General features: G+C 36.3%; 1 protein-coding gene across 3 annotated transcripts in view; it reads right to left on the bottom strand.

Moving 5' to 3' along the window:
• Positions 1-22,621, bottom strand: part of PDS5A (PDS5 cohesin associated factor A) — an 80,242-nt gene that overhangs the window by 32,067 nt on the left and 25,554 nt on the right. For 2 of the 3 annotated variants that reach the window (XM_082282450.1, XM_082282451.1), the window contains exons 3-11: positions 16,588-16,791; positions 16,093-16,179; positions 15,213-15,310; positions 14,586-14,712; positions 11,114-11,194; positions 9,514-9,654; positions 8,357-8,472; positions 7,500-7,594; positions 6,484-6,629 (exon numbers count right to left, since the gene is read on the bottom strand). In XM_082282450.1, coding sequence (XP_082138576.1) covers positions 6,484-6,629; positions 7,500-7,594; positions 8,357-8,472; positions 9,514-9,654; positions 11,114-11,194; positions 14,586-14,712; positions 15,213-15,310; positions 16,093-16,179; positions 16,588-16,791 — 1,095 coding nt within the window. Of the gene's footprint in view, positions 1-6,483; positions 6,630-7,499; positions 7,595-8,356; positions 8,473-9,513; positions 9,655-11,113; positions 11,195-11,268; positions 11,307-14,585; positions 14,713-15,212; positions 15,311-16,092; positions 16,180-16,587; positions 16,792-22,621 lie in introns of those variants that run through there. The other variant, XM_082282452.1, reaches the window with a different exon arrangement.

The following is a 22,621-nucleotide window of genomic DNA, read 5'->3' as shown; positions in this document are numbered from 1 at the left end:
AGACAGCATAGTGTCTCATGCTGAATGATTTACACAGAAAACCTCTGAAGAAACTTGTTTTCCCACATCATTTAAAAGAAATGCATGAAATTCAAACTGAAAGAGATAATTTCTTCCAGAACACACTAGACATCACTTTTGGCCTTGAACTCCCAAGGACTAACAATGCTGAGACCATTTCACCCTATGAAGCATAAATGTAGATAGTATTATTCATACTGTGTATAACTTCCTCAATCTTGTTAAATGGAAGGCTTGTCTCAATAACACCAAAGTACTGCACATTTAATTTCTTAATAGTTTTGCTAAATGAATTCTTTTGCTTGAAGGGAAAAGAAAAGACAAATCTTGAAGATAATATGGCTTATGTCATCACAAGACACCACTGGCTGTTGGGAGTAGGTTATAACAGTAAGATGGGAAAAATGAACTTGTATTTTGTTACTTACTTCTTAACCATTGAAACTGTAAATGACAGGTCAAGATAGTAATGACTTTGCTAGAACATTACATAATAATTCATTTTCACAAAAGAGAAAAACTTTAACTATAAATAGATGTTACTGTTTAACTTTTCTGCAGGAATTTGTTCACTCCCACTGTGATCTAAAGCACACTTTAACGAAAAGAAAGGCTGTCATGGGTTGGCAAAGCATAGCCCCGGAAGTGCAAAGGGGTGTTCACAGCTTCCTCTGTGACCTGACAGAACCTATCAGCTGGCCAGTTTGAATATGGACAATTCTTCAAGCCACTTAAAGTTGTGACCGCCTCTGTGATCCACATTTAAGAACAGAAACCCTGAGGCAGAGGCTCTCTCTCGTTTCCAGTGCTGGGACAGGTGGCTGCGGGCCCCGTGGGAGGGCCAGCAGGCCCGGCCATTCTGGAGTCGATGGGCCCTGTTCCACCCGCGGAACCCTCCCACAGCCCTGCCGTGGGCAGCCGGAGCGGCTCGGCTCTGCCCCCTCTCCACTGCGATAAGCCACATTCCAGATGCAAGGCCTAGGTGAGATTAACCCTTTTAGTGCTGTGAAGAGCTGAAAACCTGAGGGAAGAGAAAAAGGAGAAGCTTAAAGCTGAAATTCTGTTGTGAAGCTATGATATATCAGAGTACCCGTTGTAATTTCATGAAGATATGGGGGGTGGAGTGTTCAACTTGTACTTGTGAGCAAAAGCACCTGCGCTGAGACAGGCAGATGCTGATGCAGCTGTAATTTCATGAGAAGTTCGAACAGGGAGAGATGGAAGCGATGAGGACTTTTGCTCCAAATGGGAAAGGAGAAAACCTCAGTTCCTAGAGATGCTCCCAAAGATTTCTTAGAGATGAAATGCTCCCAGAGATGGAGAGAACTTTTGTTTCTGAATGGCTCAACCTTAAAATTGTACCCCAAAAAACTTCAAGAGCGGACCCTCGAAAGCAGTTGTGGGAAAAGCTGCAAGTTGGGGGAAGGGACTCACATGCGAGCAGAGAGACTCCTCTTCCTAAATGGACTGAACAAAGTTATTTGGAAGTGGGTGGCTGTCTCGTTGTGATAATGTTTTCATAGCATGAGCAGAGAGACTTCTCTTCCTAAATGGACTGAACAAGGTTATTATGGAAGTGGTAAACAGACTGAACATCTTAAGGGTTGTCTTTTTACACTGTCTGTGGGAGAAAGGAAGAAGGTGGGGGGAAGAGAAGAGTCCTGAAGGTATGGTGATTTTTTTTCTTCTTTTAGGTCTGTTCATAAACTTCTTTATATTCTTTCAAGTTTGGTGCCTGCTTTGCATTTCTCCTAATTCTTATCTCACAGAAGATAAACAGTAATGAATATCTTGGACCAAACCACTACACTAAATTGGTGTTTCCGCCCGGTTACAAACCCAACCCGCTACAAAGGCCTAAAAGGGAAACATTTTCAGAAAAGTATTAATATTCTTCTGCATTCAGACACACCCTTCCAATGCAAGTGATAGCTTCATCAGATCTCCTATAAGAGACAGGAAGGATGGCAAAACTTGTCAGAAAACGACAAAAAAAAAAAATCCTAGAAATGATTCCAGAAAATTTAAGCCTAAAATGAAGGAATAACAAGGGGTTACAAAGGAAAGGAGGTTTGGATTGCCAATAGAATTCTGATTACTGAAATTGCTGTAGAGTAGACCTCAGAGCACATAGAAAGGCAGTTTCAGACTGACAATAGGAGACACTGGACAAAACCCCTTAGAGAATGCTTTGAGACACCACGGAAGCAAGTCACGGAACAGGAGATACATGTGGGGAATAAAAAGAGTAAGATGCTTCTGAGAATTAAAGCCAAAACAGCAAATAAACAGAAAGAGGAATGTAATAATCAATTTCAAAGGCAGCATATGAATAAACACAGCTAACACAATTACTACCCTGATTAAATTAACAAAATAATTTTGATAACCTTAGCTTCCTTGGTTGACCAACATAATTAAATTCCTCCACTGATGACTGTTGGATTGATTTTTGAAAAAAATTGTTATTGAAAGTTCAATACAATCCCTTACCGATTAGAATAACTAACCTATTCCCTTCATAAACATCTTACAATTGTTCTCCTTCATCTGGAAAAAGCCACAATGGTTTTCAGTACAGTTAAAACTAACACACATGCAGAAAAATGCGTAAAGAGGAACCAAAAATGTGAGTCTGTTTCTATGGCTCCTCAATCTATAGCTTTTGACTTCAAGCTGATGATGTGCAAGTCACTTCTCATGAAGGGCCAAAGTCTCTATTCCATAAAGGCTGTTGGGAGAAATGCCAATGAAGTCAGATGTCAAAACTCTCTTCTTAACTTTTCAGGTTCTTAAGATTATTCCAGTATAACAGAAAACAATGTTTTTGTTACTTGTTTTTAAAATGTCTCCTAGTTATTCTGAAAAGTGAAGATGCTGGAAAGACCCTTGAGACAGTGTTCCAAGGGAGCTTTGCTCAGAACAATTATTACCAAAGACTAGATTTCAGTTTTTGGGAAACATCTGTTACCAGAGTTACTTTTCCATCTGGAGCAATACAAATGAAGTTGAAAACAAACTACCGGTGATTTGAAAACTGCAACCATCATGCAGATGTCTATACAGATCAAGTCAGCTAAGTACACTCCTTAAAAAATTAAGTAGTGTCTTAGCCAGAAACTTTTACTCTAGAAAGTGTTAAGACTATCCTTACTAATACTGTGTCAATTAGAATATGGTCAGGAGAAAAAACAGATCACTTAAATGGCATACCAGTTAGCACAACTTAAATTTTTTCCCTGTTTTAGAAAGATAAAAGGTAGAATTTAAATGACAGGTTGGCAGTTTACTTCAGCCTGTTGGACAAGCATTCTTTTCATAGTAATAACGATACTCATTTGATAGGTGATTAGAGGTCTAAAAAGATGAAGTCAAACAGATGAACAATCATCTAGGAGTCTGCAGTAGATGTGTCCAAAAGAAACCCAGCTACGAAGGGTAAATGCAGCCAGCAGAATAAAGAGTTCTTTTGAAGAAAAAGAATTATTAAAATAGGTATCATGCATTCTGCCCAGATCTGAGAAAATCCTACACAGAAAACATAAAAATAGTTACATGGACATTATCAATGCTCCTCTCCCAAACTGGAGAAAAATCCTAAAAATAAAACAGATGAAAGTTTACAAGTCCTTGATCCTAATTTCATAACACTAATTACATTTACAAAGACATCCTATATTGCTAAGGCCTACTTCAAATACCAAGTATTTGTTGTAGTCATTTCTAGTCTCATTTCAGTGCTCAATTTTATTTTCTCCTCAGGTTGTATTTTCATTGAAGCTCTCTCCAGAGATTTTTATAAGAGAAACATCATGTACAGATGAAGTTATTCTTCAGTGATTGCCTGAAAAAGCACCTAACCTTGAAATGCAATATATCAAACCTATCACTGGTGTGAAATGACTTAGTCAAACATATGAGGAACATTAAGTGCCGCCACACTGGATTTAAAGCCACACAAAAAAGACCTAGCTCTGTAGAAATCAGTATTACAGCTGTGCAGTAATAGCTGACTGCCTCTTACTGACAGCAACATGCTAAAGGAGAACAGAAGAGAGACACTGTGTTGAAGACACAGTAACAATTATCCCATTCTCACTAGGCAGAAGTCCCAGTGGGAAGTGGTGGTTACACTAAAAGTTTTTAAATCTCATAGTTGACCTTTTAGGCATGTTTAGTGGCTGAAAAAGAAGGAAGGTGATCTTGATCACTCCTGAGAAACATGCAATGTCAAGCTGCAAGTACAACTAATTGAAGAGCTGCTTTATAATAGCGAACATACTCAAAATCAGTATTTCTCTGTAAAGATGACATCCTTTTCCCAAAATCCCTTATAGTAACATTCTCACTTAAAAGGGGAACAAAGCAATGTAAAATTATTTTGAAATAATTAAACTAACTAGCTAGAATGACATAGGGGTATCCTTTCTATAGCCTATTAAAAAAGAACAATAGCAAGGAAAAAAAAATCTACATAGCTACATAGCACAGAGAAGTCTGCTATTAAACATCACCCTTCAAAGAGCAAGGAGCCACATCCAAAAAAATGTTAACAGGAAACAGTATAAGCTCTGGCAAGTTGAAAGTAAATCCTTGATGAAGCATGGGCAACAGCTTCAAAATGAAGTTATTAAAAGCATACTAACTAAACATCTTCATCAAAGCTTCCAGAAGCAGGAAGCCTTCCAGACCCTTTCTGAATGGCTGAAAGACAAACAGATTTGCTCCAGGAGAGAGGTCTGAAGAGGTTTCCTAAAGTATCATTAAGAGACATTTAAAAAAAATTAATAAAGCAAGCAGGAAAAAAATCAGTAAGACCAGGTGGTATCCCATCTATGACTTGTACAGGAATTTAGACGTTATATACCGAGTACCTATTATTCTATTATTGCAATCTACCAATGAACAGATTGAAGACAGCAAATATGAAAGAAACCAAAGGGTCTGAAGAGGAACAATGCGCCACTCATCAGAACATCTAATTTTGAATGGGCAAACAGGTTGAAATAGAACAGTAACAGAACAACAAAGAGCTGACACTACTGAAAAATAAGTTATGGAAATGTGTCATTGAACTTTATATAATGGGAAGTTTTATCTTAAAAAACCCCCCAACTTTTAGCAAACGGAGAAGTACATCAGTAAAATGCATTAGGATCCCCAAAAAATTTCCAACAAAGTCTCATACCAGAGAGCCTTAGAATAAAAATTCTGTTGTAAATTATTATTAACTAAAACATAGAGGACAAGGGGTGGAAATAAATGACCAATTTTCACAAAGGAGGAGACAAAAGGAACCTACAGACAGAGTCAGAAAGGAATCTCTGACACTTAACATATGAAAAATTATTAGAAAATGAACTGAATAGTGTGCATAAAATTTAATGAGGTAGTCAGATGTAACATTATAAGGAAGAATTGCAGAAAAATGTCATGTTACTGAATTGTTACAATATGAAATGTAAGAAATTCAGATTAAGGATAGGTTTGCCCACCAGCATTAACACTGCATGTACAGTATTTGGCAGTATATCATCTAAAGTTATTCAAGCAAAACACTGAAGTCAACGTGAATGTTTTCCAAAACTGTCAGCTCAGTGCTGGGAGAGAGTGTATGAGACAGACAGAATGTCTCAGAATAAGAAAAAAACTTATCATCAAGTGTGTATACCACATGGTGTGAACTGTGAATGCCATTACCAAGTCTGGTCACCTTAGTCCCAACAGGCTATAGAACATGCAGATGTAGCCAAGAATGATCAGAAGGTATGCAATAATCAATTTGTGGGGAAGTTAACCAGGTGATTCTTTAGAAAGGAAAACAAAGAACTGGTGAAGATATGGTATTCACATTTATTAAAAACAAATGAGTCAAAGAATGTCTATTATTTTATGTGGTCCAAGAACTCTGAGACACCCAGTCAAATTACCAGACAAGTTTAAAAACAAACAAGTGAAGCTACTTTTCCCAAACATGCTTTAAACTTGAATTTACTGATGCATGTGCCAGAGGCTTATAAAGTACCAATAAATTCAAGAAAGAACTTGATAAATACACAGAATAAAGTTCTGTTGAAAGTTATTATGAATGTGGGCCAGTGGACTTAAGAAATCCTTAAATCACAACTTGCTGGAAGCCAAAATTGACCACTGTTAGAATTATAATGGTTTATAGGGACCATTGGTCTAAACATGTCTGACCATTCTTAAGTTCTTACAATATGACTGTGTTTATCACAAGTCAGTGACCCTATTTGCTTGACAGCACTTGATTGATGCCACCATAATAGGGAATTTTCATTACGATGTTCTCGTAAGAAAATAATTTTTTTCCCTACAGCATTCTTGTTAATAGTCAACTCTTAAGATTCTCTGATTCTGTGGCTTTGTTTTTTTTAATTTTAGTTTTACTAAAGTATATTAGAAGCAGGTAGTTGCTGAAAATACAATATTAACACTTACCCGTTTGTCTAGCGTTCTTTCCCTTACAAAGCCAAGCAGCTGGTCATTGACTAAAGAGAGATCTCTCTTGCCCGCAGTAATAATTGTAACAATAACATCATGTCGAATGGCTTCTTCTGGGTCATGTGATCTAACCTTCAAATATTCTGTTATGAGCAGAAACAATAAAAATCTTGGCTTTTTTACATAGGTGTGATGTATTCTGATTTATTAATAATGTTAAAACAATTAAATGTCAGTCATATATCACAACCATGTAATCTATAAAATATAGAGCTACCCACAGGAAACATCTGTTCCGATGTTTTCTATGTTAAATATAAAACAATTAGATAACTGTAAGTATCAGAAGAATATAGAATAGCTTTTATGATAACCTCATTTGCAAGAAGCAATAAAGTGAAATAAAGTTGACTAGAATATATTCTAAGTAAAGGGGGTGAGGGAATAAAAAGAAACAAATAGAGAAGAAATTCTCATTGCCAGAGTAAATCATAAATGAAAAACACTGACAATTGTTGTAGAATAGCTTGCATCAAAAAGCAACAGTATTTTCAGTTAAGCCTGAAAATCTTCTCGTAGTTAAAATGATACTGTAGTGGAAGAGGAAACTTCATAGTTTACATCAGCAAAAAGGCATTTTCTAAACTCAGTGGAAGAGAGTCGTGGGGAACACAGTGACTGGTTTTGAACATAAAGTCAGGATGTTGCACCATTATTTGCTTTGCCTCACCAAAGTTTCTTTAGAACTTGAAATTACTTTAAAATTCATTCTGCAATGGGTAGCTTCTTAACCGCTCACTCTGACTAAGTCCACACAAAATCACACACTCCTCTCTTTCTAATAACTAGCACTTGTCTTCAACAGAAATCAATTACTCAGCAGATACCTCTTCCATCCTGCATCAGGCACTGGACTCGATACATTTCAGAACTACACTGCTATGTACAAAAATAATTATACAGTTCCTTGCTCATTTTGTACATTACTCTAAACCCCTATATGAGCATCTCACCAGTGAGGTCTTTTGCTAAGTCTGGATGGTTCATTAAACAATGACTGGCGAATTTCACACTCTCTAATCTCACAGGGACATGGATATCATTGAACCTAGAGGGATAGAAGATGACGAATGTTAATTTTTAATTAGCTTTGCAAATCAGTACTATTCTCTATGTAGTAACATGTGTTGATAGTATGTCCTATTAACAATTAGAATACTTTTATATGGCAAAATTATAGAATATAAATGTTCTGAATTTATCTCCATAATGTACCTCATACAAATATTATTTCTTGTGAAATTCAGGACTAAAATCAAAGAATGAATACGCCGTATGTGGATAAAACGTTGACCCAATGGATTTTGCCCACTGACTTCTGAACACAATTCTCCATGCAATGTCAACTGTGTGTGTGTATGTATAAAAATTATAGAAATGTAAATTGGCATCTAACACGTACCATTTGAAAACACTCACTTTTTAAAAAAATAGAAACTTCTACATTTACTTAAATGGACGTATCTCTTCACTCAGAAAGGTAAATGCCAAGCAAAACAGATAGATACAGTTGCACAGTATGAAATTTCAGGCAGTGCTGGTATAACTATTGTGTAATTTCTGTTATGCATATAATGTGCTGTCTATCTAATTTATATGCCCATAGCTGATAGCAATATAGCTGCAGTCCTTCAGGCTTCCTCCTTCTAAAATAAAACTGTATGCAGTTTTCTGTTTTGAAGGTCTAACAAAGTAACTTGTTCAAATACAAACAGTTACATCTTCTAAAAACACAATGAAAAATGTAACACTGTAAGAAAATTCACAACAAAAAGAACTGAAATTTGGAATTCTATCCCATTTCTCTTACCGTCCAAGAAAGCACTGCCAAAGAGGTCGATTTTGTGTGGCCAGATCAGAATCTTTGGAGCCAAAGAGTTTAGCCAGAAGTCGAACAACAGCCAAACGTTCTTCTCCATCATTGCTCTAAAAATCAAAACATGAAAAAGGAACTGTAAATAATTATCTGTAATATCTTAATAATAATTTCTGTCTTCCTTTTATTTCTGTTTTTTGAACAGATAGATTTAAAACTGAGTTTGAAAATATTGCTCATAATCCTCATTCTCTTTAATTATCTTATTGGATTAATATGAGGCAAGATATACAAATACCTATTAAGCTGATATATTACAGACACTGAATAGATGGCTGTGCTTGGAAAGTGTCTTCTCTTTCAGGAGCAAAAACCCATACACAATACTCCGACTAACATATTTGACAACTTCAACAATTAATAATTTAAGACATTCTTTAAGACTATTTCATGTGTGTGGAAAAGACACCAATTAAGATGTTATAAATAGATGTGCACTAATGAAAGCTACACAACTTCACCAAATACCCATTTCTTGGTTACTTGTGTATGTTGCAGCCATAGCCTACATGTACATCCATCCATACAAAATTATTTCTCTTGTCCACTTACAATCTAAGGAAATACAAACAGCTTTTTAGCTAAAACTCCCACAAACCTCCAAATCAGGACGAATTAAGTATCTTCAAGGATTCAAAAGCAGTCAGCTGACAATAACAAATCTGATAAAATATTAGGAAATACTTCCCCTTATTATTAAAACATTATTTCATAGAAGAAAATTCTGCAAATCAATACTGAAGCTGACACATTTGCATTTCGTAAGATAAGCCAACCACAGCCTAATTATTTTATAAATTTTGGGTGTAATCCAAAGATTAAGTACATAAAGCTTTTGCATTAGACTGCATTAATTTATCATTATAATGATTATATACATTTTGTGTGCATAATACATTTGCAAGCACAATAAGCACATAATTGTATACAGATTTCCAGTATCACTTCTTTAGTATTACATTTATCTTCAAAAAAAAGCAATAAATACAGCAATTTTATCCCTCTAGTAGAACACTTATTAAATCTACAGTCCTGCACTTCTAATATCTCCAGAAATTTTACTGACTGTCCAAAGCTACATTGTAACTCACCTTCAGCTTGAATTCCAGCTGTGGCATGACAGACAGTAGTAAGTGAGGATCTATGGCAAAAAGCTCTTGGATCAAGTCAAACACATGTTCTGATAAGTCACTTACTGAAGACTTTCCCAGTACCAGAACCTGGTTAAAAAACTAAAATACAAACAATATTATGTAGTATATTTTCCTTCATTAATGCAAACATTATTTTAAAAAATTATTTTAATGTAGTATCATTAAATGTTTTATACTAATGGAAGACACTCAATGCACAATTTTTTCATTATATCAAAGTATTTCACCCTTACAATTTTGGCTCAAGCAAATTACCAACATCCTTCTCAGTTCAGTTCTATTAATTCTATCAAGATAGTTTAATACATGACAATTTGATAATTTCAAATCTCAATAACTATCTCCCAAGCAAAATTAACAGGTAATACAGAATTGTTAACTTAAAATGCATATTCATCCAGTAGAACATTGACAAAAAAAAAAAATAGTACTTTTAAGGAATTTTGTTGAAATTGAAACCCATGCCAACTGAAGATCATCAAATGCTGAAAAAGAAGGTTCTCTGCTTCAACTCCATTTTAAAGAATGTCAGAGGTCTTTATGTTATGTCTTGCAACATTTGACGAGTAAATGTATCAGGGTCATTAGTGATCAAACAGAAACAAACCAAAGTAGCCTAAATTGTGAATTGTTTATTTTTTTATTTATATAAGGTATATTAAAATTTAATACTTCCTATTAGATACTGTGGGTTAATATTATTTAAGCAGTGCAAATGCAATAGCAAAAAAATTATTACACACTTGAAAAAGAAAGTAAGGAGAATAGTATAAAACCAACTTAAAGGTTACTTTATGTACTATCCTGCTTCCAGATATGACTAATTAAAAAGCTTAAAAAAACAGGAGAACTGGAATGTAACTGTTAGTGAGACTCCTGAGCTTTTAAATACTTACTGATTTATGAATTTGCCTAATTCCCTTTTAAACTACTCTGAATTTTATGAATTCTATTGGTTTCAGAACCAAGGAAAGGCAACAGAATGGATCAGACCACACCCACCAAAGACTGCTGTATTAATAGGTAGAACATACAACACTCACATTCAACAAGAAGGAATTATAATTTGAAGGAAGCCTTGTAAAAAGCATAGTTCTTTTACTCTTTATGACTACAAGTCATAGGAAGTTTAGGAAGGGAAAAAAAAAGCTAGCAAAGAGACAGTAGTTTGAAATGCTTCATCCTAAAGCTTGGTATGAAATGTGGCTGGCTGGTTGCTGGACATATGAAGTATTAGTAATTCTTTTAGTTTTAATAGGATTTTTGGTGGTCACCTATTTTCACAGCCTGGATTTAGGCTGAACATTAGACTGAGATGGATAAAAATTAATTTCCTCTTCATTTATTTGAAACACTCCACATACTTAACAACCAAGCCAAAAACATCCTATTTGGAAACGGTATTCTTGTAGTTGCATTACAAAATGTAGCTTCCATAAACAGTACTTAAAAGAATAAAAACCCCTACCACAATTCCAATAATTCAAGACAGTAACAAGAATACTTGCAGGTAATGTGGATTAATTAATTTACATACATTGGCAATACATGGTTCAATGGTCTGGACAGTCCTTTTCAACAGGACTTTTGCAAGATCAAACGCTTGTTTGTTAAGGTTCTGAAATAAAGAAAATACAATAAAATCTTACATTTTCACATGCAATAACAAATTTTGAAGAAACATTACCATACCTCCATACTCTGAAAATTAATGTACACCAAATTTGGAACTGAAAAATGAATGAATTTAAATTAGTATTTAAATGTGGTTTTGTTTGCCCCTCACATACTCATTAGGGTTACACTCTGTAGCAAGTTCAGCCTTGTCTAGAGGGTAAAACTGCACTGACTTCTCCACAGACTGTACCATATGCTCTGAGACAGCCCACAGTGAGACTACAGAAAGCACCTACATTGGGCAGAGTTAGCAATTAACTTTCCAAGTAAGCATTTGATTGTAACATGACAAACCTGAACATTGTTTATATTGCTCTTGAGCAAGAAAAATAATGTAACCGCAGATCTGAAAAATTTGACTGTCCAAGTCTGCACAAATCCCATATGCAGTATCTCATATCATCTAAGGATTAATGCAGCTTGGAGGGAGAGGAAATAGGAACAGATGAGCTGATTGCCCCGAAAACTACAAATCACTGCAGACAAAATGCAGGTAAAGCCTAGGGATGACTGATTCTTGGAAAGACGGTATTTGGCAAGTCTACATTAAGAACAACTCCCTCTTGTTCTTATAACTAATGAGATTATAAATACAGTTCACCAACAGACAGTAAAGAGAAACAAGTGGCCAAAGGCTCAAATAAGTATCTCCTCAGTCTCTGAAGCGCTAAACTGATGGCTCATTATAGAAGACAAATATGTATAAACTCTTCTCAAAAAATATCCCAACACTTTCTCTCCAAATCAGGCCATGATTAAAATCTTGTTGACTGGTATGCTGGTATTAAACTAAAGGACTGCCAACCTCAAACTTTAAAATACATTTTCTATGGATCTTCCACACAACCAAACCAACAACCCAAATACACACCCAAACACAAAACACCACAATACCAAAGAACCAGAACAGCCTAGAAAAGTAATGTATATCTTGATCAAATAAACAGCTATTAATAAATAATAAACAAATAATCTGTTAGGAGAAGAGAAACCCTGTGGGTCTGGATTAGCCATGCTGTAGAACATGCAGAAGAAAATGAAGATTTTTAACACATGTTTTTAAGGAATAACTTAAGTAAAAGTGTGAAGAAAAATATTCACTGAATAGCACTGCTTTTGAAGTTACTAGAAAGGACTGCAGTCTGAGGCCAAAGGTCTGAGCAAAATGTGACATATGCTACTGCTATTGAAAACCTGGATTTACTAGATGAGAGTCCCATTAGCACACACAGAACAATGTACACCACCATCACTTTACTAAGAATGGACATACAAATTAATATAATCTAGATTCTGAGGTAGACTGTGTATCATGTCTAACTAAAAACCAAAACCAGACTGCATTATCCAAAACACATTATTTCAGCTTCTTTACAAAGAAGTTTCCATCAAGTCTTGCCAGACTGATACTTTTCTTGCATCATAGCAGAGAATGACTGGTATTTGACTGCTTTACACAGACCTAAAAGCACCGCTACTGAATGCATTCTACAAGAGAATAAACTGTGCTCTTAAGGCTACAGTGCGTCTGATTTACATATCTGAAGACAAGCAATATAATCACAGAATTTTCTAGGGGATCTGTTCATGAAAGGAGAACATAGTTACAACAGTCAAACTCTACTAGGCAGATTAGACAAAAGAACTGTTTGTTTTTTTGGATTTGAACTAACATAGTAAAGCAGTATTTTAAGTGCTGTTGTTAGAGGAAACAAAGTAACACAGACCAACATACTGACCAAATTACAATACTGAGCACTGACTTACTTGCTCAGTCCATGACCAAGAGCCGGTAAGAGTGGCACCAGTCCTCTAAGTGATACTATATATGCCTTACAACCCAATATTTACACCAAGTTTATCTCCATCTTTATCAGAGCCTTGCTTGAGAATTTTCTTCATGAGGCAAAACTATAACAATGTTAATGCTAAAAGATCACATTCACTTTTACTTTGCCTAAACCAAGTAGTCACAACACACTGTTAGGTTGTACAAGGTTTTACTTGGCCTTTGTGCCCTCAGAGCAGCTTCCACCATTGTTAATAGCATCACCTGACATACATATTGCCACTCTCTGCTCCCATTCCTGGTATCTAATGCCTATAATTCATTAGAAGCAACTTACAAAGAACAGTGTACTTTCAGAAGGACTCTTGTTACAAGAGGCCTCTCTGTGTCAGCAGCTTCAAAAGACATTATCTCACTGCTGTCAATAAAAATGATTTGATAGAATGGCATTCCTGTCTCATGATTATGACAGGAGGAATGCAAACTCATCTCAGACAATAGATACTTTTATATGTCTGATGAGATTTCGCAGGTAAATGACAATGGCCACAGCTTAGTCAATCCCATGCTACACATTTCCATGAATTCTCCCTCTTTATGCAACCAAAGGAATAATCCCTGCTTTTATTTACTAATTTAACTTTAATTATGTAGTCATGGATGGACCTGCCTTAATTTTTGTTACTATTTTAAATTAACAAATGAACAAACAGAAACACATACTTGGTAATCAGAGCACAGCTCATCTGCTATAACTAATAACTGAAACTTAAAGTATTCCATACTATTTTTGGTAAGCACAAGTGTTTTAGGAAGGGAATTTTCTTGGTCAATGTAAGGCACCACCAGCCTGCATCTCATTTTCCCTTATTTCACAGCTGAAGGAGTTCTGTTTATTGTCTTTTCAAATTTATTAAGGCATTACAGAGATGGTACTTTAAAAGCTCAAGTGCAGACTCAGTGACACCCTCTCTGAGGAAGAGCTTGTATAAAATTCCTCTAGGAAGGGGAGAGTGTGTGTGTGTGTGTGTGTGTATATTACGTGTCCATTTGTCCCTTTATAAGTGAATTAAATGGAGGAAGACAATGGATGGGGTGGGCAGCATAACTAGGAAGGTGGAGCAAAGCCTGACTGGCAAGCTGAGGAGAACAGCAAGGCACCACAGAAGTCTTGGGGATATCTTCCCCATAGCCCTTTTTTCTAATTAAAAAATACTTCACACCTTCTCTATTAAAAAAAACTCCAACATATCCCAAAAGCAAAACAACCAACTATGCACAGATCCTCAAGATAAAATGTTTACCTATTATATTTGCTTGAAAACACTTTGTTTATGTTTCAGTACAGAGATCCTGAGGTGGCACAATCTCTTTGTGTCAATATCTAGACACAGCTAATGAACAGCACCAGGCAATTCCCAAATGAATGTGAGAAAATAAAACAGTCATGATAGCTAAAGTGTGTAAGAGATAAACATGCAAAAGGTAACAAGACTTATTGTTATTATAACAGTATACTACGACAATGTTTTACTTGGCAGACCTTGTGTGCAGGAATGAGGTTAATCAAAATTGAGTCCAGCAGCTCCTGAGTTACTCCATCGCCTTCCATGATGATAGAACTCATCAAATCCAGCATATGCATTTGTACCTTCTGGTTGTGGCTATTACTAAGATCATAAAAAATATTACCAATATGAAATTCTCAGACCCTGAAAAATACTAACAGTACAATCAAGAAACAATATCTAATGCCACAAATATATGTCCAGTTTGCTCTCCCTTACATTCTCCACATCTCAAAACTATTTTATGTGCCTTTCCTCTCTTATGGAAAGGTTCAAAAACCTAGAACAACCTAGCTCTGCTTAAAGAGAATCAAAATAAAAAAAGGACAGTAACAACCAATACAAAAATGTAGATAAACTAATCAGAATGAAGTGTACTGTTGTAACATGGACAACAAATTTTAAAACACATTTACTTTCAGACACACACCCCTCCATAATGTCAGCAGTTCACATTGATTTTCTTTCCCTGTAGCTCTTTATTTAGAAAAATAAAGACTTCTGCTCAGACATATTTATCTGTAGACTATGCTATGATTCAGTCTACCCCCAAACCTGATGTTATTTTGACAGTTCAATATAATGGAAGTGATTCAACTTACTTGATAACTGAAAAAAGAGTCCTAAAAAGCTGAATAAAAATTTCATTGCAATCTTCCAACTCAAAGCAGATGTTGTAAGATTTGACCCAAGCTAAATTCTAGAACAAAAATTAGGATATTTAGGCTAGTACAACTTCACATTAAGTCACACAAATATAATTATGTTAGTTACATTTTTTTTTCTATTTAAGGAAGAATAATATACAATAGATGCAAATGCTTTGGGGAAAGAGACTGGATATTTGCTTTGCATATAAAGAGCTCCTAACACAGAGGGGCTTTGCAAGATATATCCAGAAAAAACTAAATACAGAATAATCTGATTTCTTAAGTATAAAAGCTGACTGACAGAATGGCAATACAGTAAGATCCTATTTTTTCTTCATGCTGTGAAACAATACAATTTAAAACATCATGTTTTAAACATCAAATATCTTGTTTAGAAATATTATTTCTAAAAGCACACGGAACCCCACCACTCAGTTATTGTCAAGAGTATGGTTTTGCAATGTTTTTAAAGCAAAAACCTTACATTCCTTCTCCCATCCCCAATATAGACACATTTACATTTTAACCAGCATTTGAAATTTTCTCTCTTAATAAAAAACCCTCAATATATGGAATTGTCGGATAAAGGCTAAACGTTAATAAATACCAATTGTTTTAACATGTCCTCAACTACAGACTGAGGAACAAATTAAATGCCAACAGCATTATAAGTATTAAAAGAAGCAATTCACTGAACTTTAATGAGACTGGTGTGATTTACAGAATAAAAGAAATTTGCCAGGCATACTGGCACATCAGGAGAAAGACTGATTACACTTGTTAGGCGTACAGAGCTAATACCATCTACTGAAAGTTACAACTATTGTGTTACCTCTAATAAGTAAAAGTATCTGTTAAATTGAGGGCTCTTCGTGTCCTCCAAGCCTTTTAACTGTCTTGTAATAAACAAGAATATGTCCTGTCAAAAAACAAAGTTTACAAGCTTGATTCAGCAGAAAGTAAAAATACAATCCTTTACTAGTGACATCTACCTACATTTTCAAACTCATGAGAACATTAAATTGTCTTCTTTAGGCACTGACAGAAATCTATCACCAACACAGATACTGGCCATCTAGCATTCCTTTACACATCTCTGGCCCTTTAGTATTACACTGACTTACAGGATTAAAGAAACGTCTCTTTAATAAAACTGAAAATCAGTATACATGAAAATAAAAACATTTTTTCTGTTGGTTTTTTGGGTTTTTTGTTGGGGGGGTGGACTGTTTGGTTCATTTGGGGTTTTTTGGGGGAGGGGGTGGTTTATATTTTTCTCAGTAAGAGTAAGGTAGGATAAAAGCCTTTAGTTTATGAAGCATTTTACCTTAAGTTTGTCATGGGAAGTATATGGAGCTTCTGGAGCATAGATACGAAAGATATCAGCCAAGCAACAAGCTACAAGGAGGCGCACATCTTTATTGGGATTCCTGAGGAAGAATTCAGATGCAAGGTGCAAGGCTAATGGGAGATACTGCTGCTTCTCATCTTCTGAGTCCTGGTCCATATCCATGAAGGTTTTTACCACCATCTGAAAAACACCAGAAAAAAAAAAATTGAGTTCTTTCTGCTTTTATTCCTTATTACTAAACAAGACTTTTTAAAAGGATGAAGTGCTATCAATGTATGTTCTGCTGCATAACCACAGTTAGTATTTGTACAGTTAGGATAAATATGAGAAAAAGGGAAGTGTTAATCTGATACTTAAAGGTTTATTGATATTTTAGATTAAGACACTGAGAACCACTTTGCAGTTCTGCTTATTTTGTCAATCTTTACCTGGAGAACAGCTCAGAAACTGCTGTGCACAGATCGAGGTTGGAGATGGCAGCATCTCTTCCTCAAAGCAGTCCCACTGCAATTCCAAGTGAGGACTCACCTCAGTATGAATAGTGCGAGGGGCTGTACACATGGCTACAGTACAATGCAGCTGCTTTAGAGCTGTGCCAGGACTAGAGGAGCCTAAGATGCCACTCTTAATACTCTGCCTCTATTGAGGCACAGACCTCACAAAGTACTTTATGTATGCACAACCTTTTTATCTAGTTTAAACAAACTAGATACTGGATAATTTAATCCCTCATGTAGAGTAAGTCTTAACACTACAGATCTACTCCTTCTGCATACTCAGAGCTGCATCTTTAGACTTATCAACACTATGTAAAAATCTAACCACATGGTTTTCTTGTTTCTTCTAGCACAGCTAAGAACTAATAATTGCTATGAAATGCCACCAAAATAGTTTATTTTTAATTATTACACAACCCCAGTTAATTGAAACTTCTCAACACAATGATTCGGCAAAACTGAAAGTAAGAATTTAAGAAATAAAAAGTTGCAGATTTAACTTTTGGAATAGTGTCTGTTAAAGGATGAGAATGACTTCTAGGATGTCAGCACAGAATAGGCAGATGTGCCAGAGACTCTTAGTAGCACCTTAGTGAAATCAGTCTTTGTTCCATTCCTCCCTGTCACTTGAGCATCCTCAGAGTTTTCAAAACTGTGAAGGACAGCCACACTTCATACCAACAGGATTTGATATGCCCCCTACAGACACAGTATACAAAGTACACACAATAGAGATACAAGAGAGAACACAGAATGATAAACCTTGATGGGTCAAATTCACCTCTAAAATAATAACACTAAAACACAAAAGAAGACTGAGCTCACACAGCTAATAAATACATCTCTTACTCTAACCAGATTTTTTTTGTTATGGTGTCATACAAATGATTCTAGGGTTGCTTCTCCATTATTAATCATATCCCTGCCTCCAACATGAAAGTGATGTCTTTAAGCTTTCTCTCCTTCCTGAGTTTTGAAATATAGTTTTAAATCCAGTAGATCTTATAAATTAAAATAAATGTTTGACAACAACCTTTCCTATAGTACATTACTTAAAAATCCTCCTCCATTTCTATAAATGTACAAGTATAATACAATTTGCCACAAAGACAAAAAAGAGGAGACAAGAACAGAGAGGAGAAAAACCCTACACAGCAACAAACAGAAAAAAAGAGAACTTTACATCTACAGCCCAGAAAGATACTTTTTGTATCTTATTGGTCCACTTCCTTAAAAATATTCTTAAGCTATGTTTCAAAACCATCCTTCTACTGACAACTCAGGTCTGCCTGTTAACAGGGCCATTTGTCACTGTGTCCTGGGGTGCATCAGGCACAGCACTGCCAGCTGGTCAACGGAGGGGATTGTCCTGCTCTGCACTGGTGTGGCATCACCTGGAGTCCTGGACAGCTAGAAATTGACCTGCTAAAACAATCTGCTAATGAAAATGAAAATCTAAAATAAACTCTAGATACAAAAGGCTAAAAAGCCAAATAATTTAAGGTTTTTAATGTCCAAACTGGAAACCACTCATTATCATGCTAAGACAGTTTTTATTCCTGAAAAATGTGATCAAACTGTAACAGGAACTCACTAATTTTTCAAATTACAGTAGTACTGTCTAACTGAAATCTGGCTGTACAGTTGAAACTATCTAGAACACTAATTAATGTTCATTTATATAAAAACATACAGACTTCGCAGCTTGCATCACAAAACCTGTTACTGTACTCTGTGCAAAATGTATTCTTTAACAATATGAATGTAACAATAAAAATGTAACATCATCCATTCTTTTCCAAACAACAAAGCAGTCAATTTAAACACTAATTCTAGCAAATGTAAACAGAATACAGCTATGCACATTTATGATTAAATTCATTCTGCATTGCTCGATTGAATGCATGTCCATTAATTTGTCAGATACTGGTACTTTAGTTAGCTCGAAAAAATGAAAGTATTGTAACTATTCTAGAAATTGACTTTATTGCCATTTTTACCACACTGCCCTGAACTTCTAATTATCAGAGCAACATTTTACTCTCGCAGGCTCTGCAAACATGTAAGTGAAACGACTGGATTATAACGTTGAAGAAATGCAAATGCCTTCATTCAAACTAGCAAGAACAGCTAAATGAAGACTGCTGAAATCACTCTCAGCATGTTATGAATGTATTGAAAAGTGAAAAGTTAAAGCTTTCAGGAAGGTGTTCATCTGATTGTATCAACCATGCAGTGAGAAGCCAGTCACTCTTGGTTACCCTTTCACCCATCGGAGAGAAATACACAGACCCTGAGTTCAAGCACAGATGTCTATGATGACATCTACAGATGGTGGCCCAGTTTTGCCCTGGAACTCTCCACCAACCATGAAAGCAGCTCAGTGTGACTAGAGTCCTGAAATGAGGCGAGAGGAACAATACCTGCAGCTTCTTGTGAGACTGTCAACCTTTCAACAGCATTGAAACATACACGAGAGGTTGCCAAAAGGCTGTTCATACACTGCCCATGTCTCACATGCAGCTTACATGGGGCCTGTTTTCAGAGACAAAATCAGCATGGTAGCTTGCCCTTATGTGACTCAGCTGTGGCTCTTGTGCAAGACCCTATGCCTCAGACAGGAATACTAACTTTTGCTGTTCAGATCTGCAGGATTTAGGAAAACAGTCTGTTGGATCAGGAAGCCCATCTACTGCTGAAACACACTGATGACTTCAGTACTATAGGGAGGGGAGCTATATAAACACCAAGAGAGGACAGGGTAATCAGTATAGACAGCAAAAAGACTCAAACCAGCACCTGGAGAGAGGAAGAAGCAGGGAGATCTCAAAAAGCCTAGCTGCAGTTGGCAAGACAAGCACAAACCTACAAGCCAGTCACAGCAGGGGGAAGGTGTGTGGACGTTGCATTTGTTTTACTGTTCTTACACCATCTTATTCATAGGGTTCCAAAGCAGTAATGTCTAACAACGCTTGTCTTCTAAAAAGACCAGGGAAAGATACTCAGTATTTAAAAGATCCCTTTGCAATCACTGAAAGAAGAAATTCAACAATTGAGAGAATTTTACACCATTTGTTGTAAAAGGGATGATATTTTAAATTAACTTCAGTATTAGCATTAAATACAAAAGATATTTGAAAGTAAAACTTAACCAAATGGATGTGAACCCAGATGACAATTCAAGAGCTAGGACACTTCAAGGGGAGATGCCAAGAAAACACTGAAAACACAGCACACCCAAATAATGCAACTCTGCCATCAGAATGTTTTTACGTTTTTCCTCACATGATTTATGCAGCACTATAGGTGATTCTTGCCATTAACTATTAATAATAAATTAAAATTTTGTCTCAGATCTTATAGTAAAACATAGCAAAATGTTTCACAGACGTGTCTCTGAAAAAAATACTTCTATGCGGTGCAAATTTAGGATGAGAAGTCTTTGCTGGCCTCAGATACAGTCCTACCTCCTATCTATTAGCCAGAAGCATCAAACAAACATGAAAAAAAGAGACTTTAAAGTGTGGAGAAAAAGAAAATAAATAAAAACATCCAAACCGGGAGGACCAGATGATTGTTATTTCAAAATCTTTAAATTCCTGACAAATGAAATCACAAATGTAGTAAGTCAGGTTTTGTTGGCTTTTCTTTAAGCAACAAGCAAAATAATACCAAACAACAAACTATACACACACACCCCCACCATCACCACCCTCCCCACAAGCTAAAACCCAAACAAGGGAGATACCAACTAAGCAGAGAGCACCAAATATTGATGTAATAATCAAGAAATGACATCCTGCCAATACATCCAACAGGCTGACATCAATAGAATTTTATAATATGAACCAAACCTGGAAAGGGTAAATAAACCCAGAAATCAAGAAAAACAGGATAACACATAAAAAGCAAATTACTTTGATAACCCTCATTTCAAAACAGCTCATGCCTTTAATAAAGACAATCAATACTCTACACAAGACCGACCATGACCAGAAACTTGAGTGTCAAGAACAGCATCACACTGAGTCACATCACACTGAGCCACATGGAAAATGAGGAGCTTGAAAGAGATGAAAATTAGGCCAATATTGTCTCCTTAGCCCCTTCCTTAAGTGATAAACTTAAAGAACCTTCTGAAACGGAATGAATTTACTGGTGGACAACAGTGTTATAAGTGACCCTATTTCCATAAAAAACTGTGGTATAAGGAGTAGGAATTGATGGTGTTGACACAGTTACAGAATGGCAGTAAAGGACAGAATACTCTATGAGAAGAACAGAAATACCAAAAAATCACCACTGGTAAATCCTCATATGCTTAGTGCTTAAATCCAAGACCTTATGCTATTAAGAGCTTATCTGCTGTAAACAACAGGAGAAAGATGGACATTTAGTAAGCAGTTGTAAAGAATTTATGAGCCAACAACAGGCTATGTACCTGAAAACAATGAAAATAAAATTGCAGGAAATGACAGAAGAAAGGAAAAAACAGCAATACAACTCATGAAATGCTAAAAATACTAAATGCTGACTGTAAACACATTACTTAATCACGATTACCCTCATTAATTTAAAAAAAAATTTAAAAATTAGGTACAAAGGAGTCTTAAATGCCTTTTCTTGTAAGGAGACATTTACCAGACTGTGCTAATTAAAAACAACAGCTGAAAACCTCTCTTTGGGGCCAGTCCTGTTTAATACCTCTACTGATGATCTGGACTAAGGGATTGGGTGCACCTTCAGGAAATTCACAGATGACACCAAGTTGGATGGGAGTGTTGTTTGCTGGAGGGCAGAAGGCTCTGCAGAAGGACCTGGACAGGACAGACTGATGGGCCAAGGCCAGTGCTGTGAGGTTCAACAAGGCCCACTGCCAGGTCCTGCACTTGGGTCACAACAACCCCAGGCAGTGCTACAGACTGGGGCAGAGTGGCTGGAAAGCTGCTCAGCAGAAAAGGACCTGGGGGGGCTGGTGAAGAGCTGCTGAACATGAGCCAGCTGTGCCCAGGTGGCCAAGAAGGCCAATGGCACCTGGCCTGTGTCAGCAACAGTGCGGCCAGCAGGACCAGGGCAGTGACTGTCCCCCTGTACCCAGCACTGGTGAGGCCACACCTTGAATTCTGATTCTGGGCCACTCAGTTCTGGAAAGACAAAGTGCTGGAGCAAGTTGAGAGAAGGACAATGCCCCACTTTCACTACAAATTCTTTAATCTATACTCTCTGACAAGACATTTAACTGGCTTTGGATAACCTGGGGAAGGGAAAAAAGAAAATTAAAAGTTGAACAAAAGATGATATAAAGCATATTGTACACTCTATAGGGCAAAGACTATTCGCTTTCTTCTTTATATCCTGTCCACCACGTGAAGCCAATGAACAGGGTTTCCAGATGTGATTACATCTCATATGATACATTTGTAAAGTTAATGCAGCAACAGCAATGTAACCAAGTGATAAACTCTGCCCAATCAGAGGGGTAACTGGCTATTCTTCCCCTGGGGACTGACCTA

Source organism: Coloeus monedula (genome assembly GCF_965178545.1).
Source record: "Coloeus monedula genome assembly, chromosome: 5".
NCBI classification, from domain to species: domain Eukaryota; kingdom Metazoa; phylum Chordata; class Aves; order Passeriformes; family Corvidae; genus Coloeus; species Coloeus monedula.
Note: the sequence above shows the minus strand (reverse complement) of the source record. Positions and strands in the feature narration are given on the sequence as shown.